This window comes from Antrostomus carolinensis, unplaced genomic scaffold (genome assembly GCF_000700745.2).
Source record: "Antrostomus carolinensis isolate BGI_N321 unplaced genomic scaffold, ASM70074v2 scaffold41353, whole genome shotgun sequence".
NCBI classification, from domain to species: domain Eukaryota; kingdom Metazoa; phylum Chordata; class Aves; order Caprimulgiformes; family Caprimulgidae; genus Antrostomus; species Antrostomus carolinensis.
In genome coordinates this window covers 1741-3731 of record NW_010308020.1, presented here as the reverse complement: position 1 = coordinate 3731, position 1991 = coordinate 1741, and the positions used below count along the sequence as shown (strand labels likewise).

At 42.3% G+C, this 1991-nt stretch overlaps 1 protein-coding gene across 1 annotated transcript in view; it reads right to left on the bottom strand.

Moving 5' to 3' along the window:
• Nucleotides 1-1195: 1195 nt before the first annotated feature.
• The window catches only part of PIGH (phosphatidylinositol glycan anchor biosynthesis class H), a gene marked incomplete at both ends in the record, with an annotated part of 956 nt that continues 160 nt past the window's right edge, over nt 1196-1991 (bottom strand). Inside the window, 2 exon segments of the mRNA XM_010165638.2 lie at nt 1196-1279; nt 1920-1991. The exon segment at nt 1920-1991 is cut by the window's right edge and continues 17 nt beyond it. Coding sequence (XP_010163940.2) covers nt 1196-1279; nt 1920-1991 — 156 coding nt within the window.

The following is a 1991-nucleotide window of genomic DNA, read 5'->3' as shown; positions in this document are numbered from 1 at the left end:
AGAGGAACCCAGTGAAGGGGACGCAATAAAGTTACTAATTACTGCTCCTTCAAAACTAAGTAACATACTAACCTGCACAGTGAAGTGAGAATTACTGACAGGTAATGAACTGCAAACTGACACAGCTCTTTCTGTATCTGCTTTGTTAGTGGAGCCAACTCTACCAATACTAAGGTATTCCCATGGAAACAGAACTGTTCAGAGTTGAGCTGGGGAAAAAAACCTACACAAACGCCAAGCAGCCTCTCTGAAGCAGTAAAAGCATGAATAAGGAAAATCAAGTTCCTGATTTATTAGTTGTTGAATTCCAGCAAATCCCTTTTTCTCTCTTGACTATGTGTGAAATACTTCATTTATATTATTGTTAGCAAATGTCTTTACAGTTGTGGTACTAAGTTATCAGCAAGTATCAACAGAATAGTCTATTTACACCTGTAAGTATTTAGCAGAAGACTAACTGTATCCAGTCATAAACTGGATGTGGACTAAAAACCGATAGTCACCAACAGCAGGTGACTTGAGAAGGCCAGAGAGGGCTATGAGCCTCAGGAGTCAAGATGTGAGGTAACTCTGTACTGCTCCAGGATCAGGGCATTGTTTTGTTAGGCATGTAAAGAAAGGCAGAAAGAAAATCCATCCCCAAAGTGGGGTTATCAACAGGTTAGCAAAAGAAGAGAAGAGGAAGACAGGGTAACGACAAAGCAAACAAGTTATTACACATTAAGCAAATTGCTCACAGCTTGTACTGTGATCTTTGTCAACCGATGAGACCAGGGAAGTCGTTCTAATGCCAAGGAGGTTTTTATGAGCACTTTTGGCACAGAAAGCTGAGAGAAAAATCAACTACAGCACAGCGTTATAGTTATGAAGGTAACACTGAGCATGAGACCACACAGAAAGCTGAATGAGTCCTCAGTACCCTACGTGAGCCAAAGACTTCCACTTCATGTGAGCTTCTTTACACAGCTCCTCTTCTTTAAATAGAGGGCAAATGAAAAAACCAGCCCTGGTAAGTACTTCTGAGAGACTTCTAACACCACCCATTCCACAGAGCTGTAAAACCCAACCTGGAGGCCCACTCAGGGAAACGCAACTGTAATCAGCTACCTGTAGTGGAATAAACATACGCTTACAACAGCTGGCACACACACACACACCACAGGCCTAGATTTCTCCACCATTCACTCAAACTCACCTGAAACAGTGGCACAACCTCAGATACTCCCTGAGGATCCCCAGGGTCCTGGAGGAGGATGCACAGGTAGTAGATAACCTTTTGCTGCAAGACAAACAGAAAAAATCATCAGAGTATGAAAATGGTGTGAAAGTGCCTGGAGTTATCACAGAAAGAGAGTCTGTTTCAACTCACTGGACTGAAGGCAAATCACCCCAGGCCACAGTCAAGTCTGCCAATTTAGATCTGTAGCTTTCCTCCCTCCACACAACAAAAAAATAATTTTACCTGTGTTTTTTTCTATTAAATTTTTAACCTGAAAATTACACACACGTGTTGGAAGGGTGAGGTCCGCTTTTCTAGAGAAGCTTTGCAGAAAACACCAGAAACTGGAAAAATCATCTCTTGAGTTGTTCTTATCTCCGCCTTGACTACTTATGGAGTTTGGCATCAGGATTTACAAGAACAGTACAACACAAAGAACTAAAACAAATAGCTCAGTGTTAATGGCATTATCTAAGGGATGGATTTGGCTTTTTGAGGTTATTTGTTTGGCTGAAGTTCTGCTTTGAAGGTGAGAGAACAGACAAAGAGAATACGGAGAGAAAGCTGAAACAAAGCTCCTGGTGTCAGTAAAGCTACGGATGGTGCCGTGTTTAATTGCTCTGGTAAATCACGCTCGTGTTTTCACACTGCCCGTGAGTGTGCCCACAGAGACAGGGGACAACAGACTGCGTATGATTACCATGTGGATGGCTTCATTGATAACCACATCCTTCACTTGACTCATCTCAATGAAGGTTGTGCTTTCCTTCCC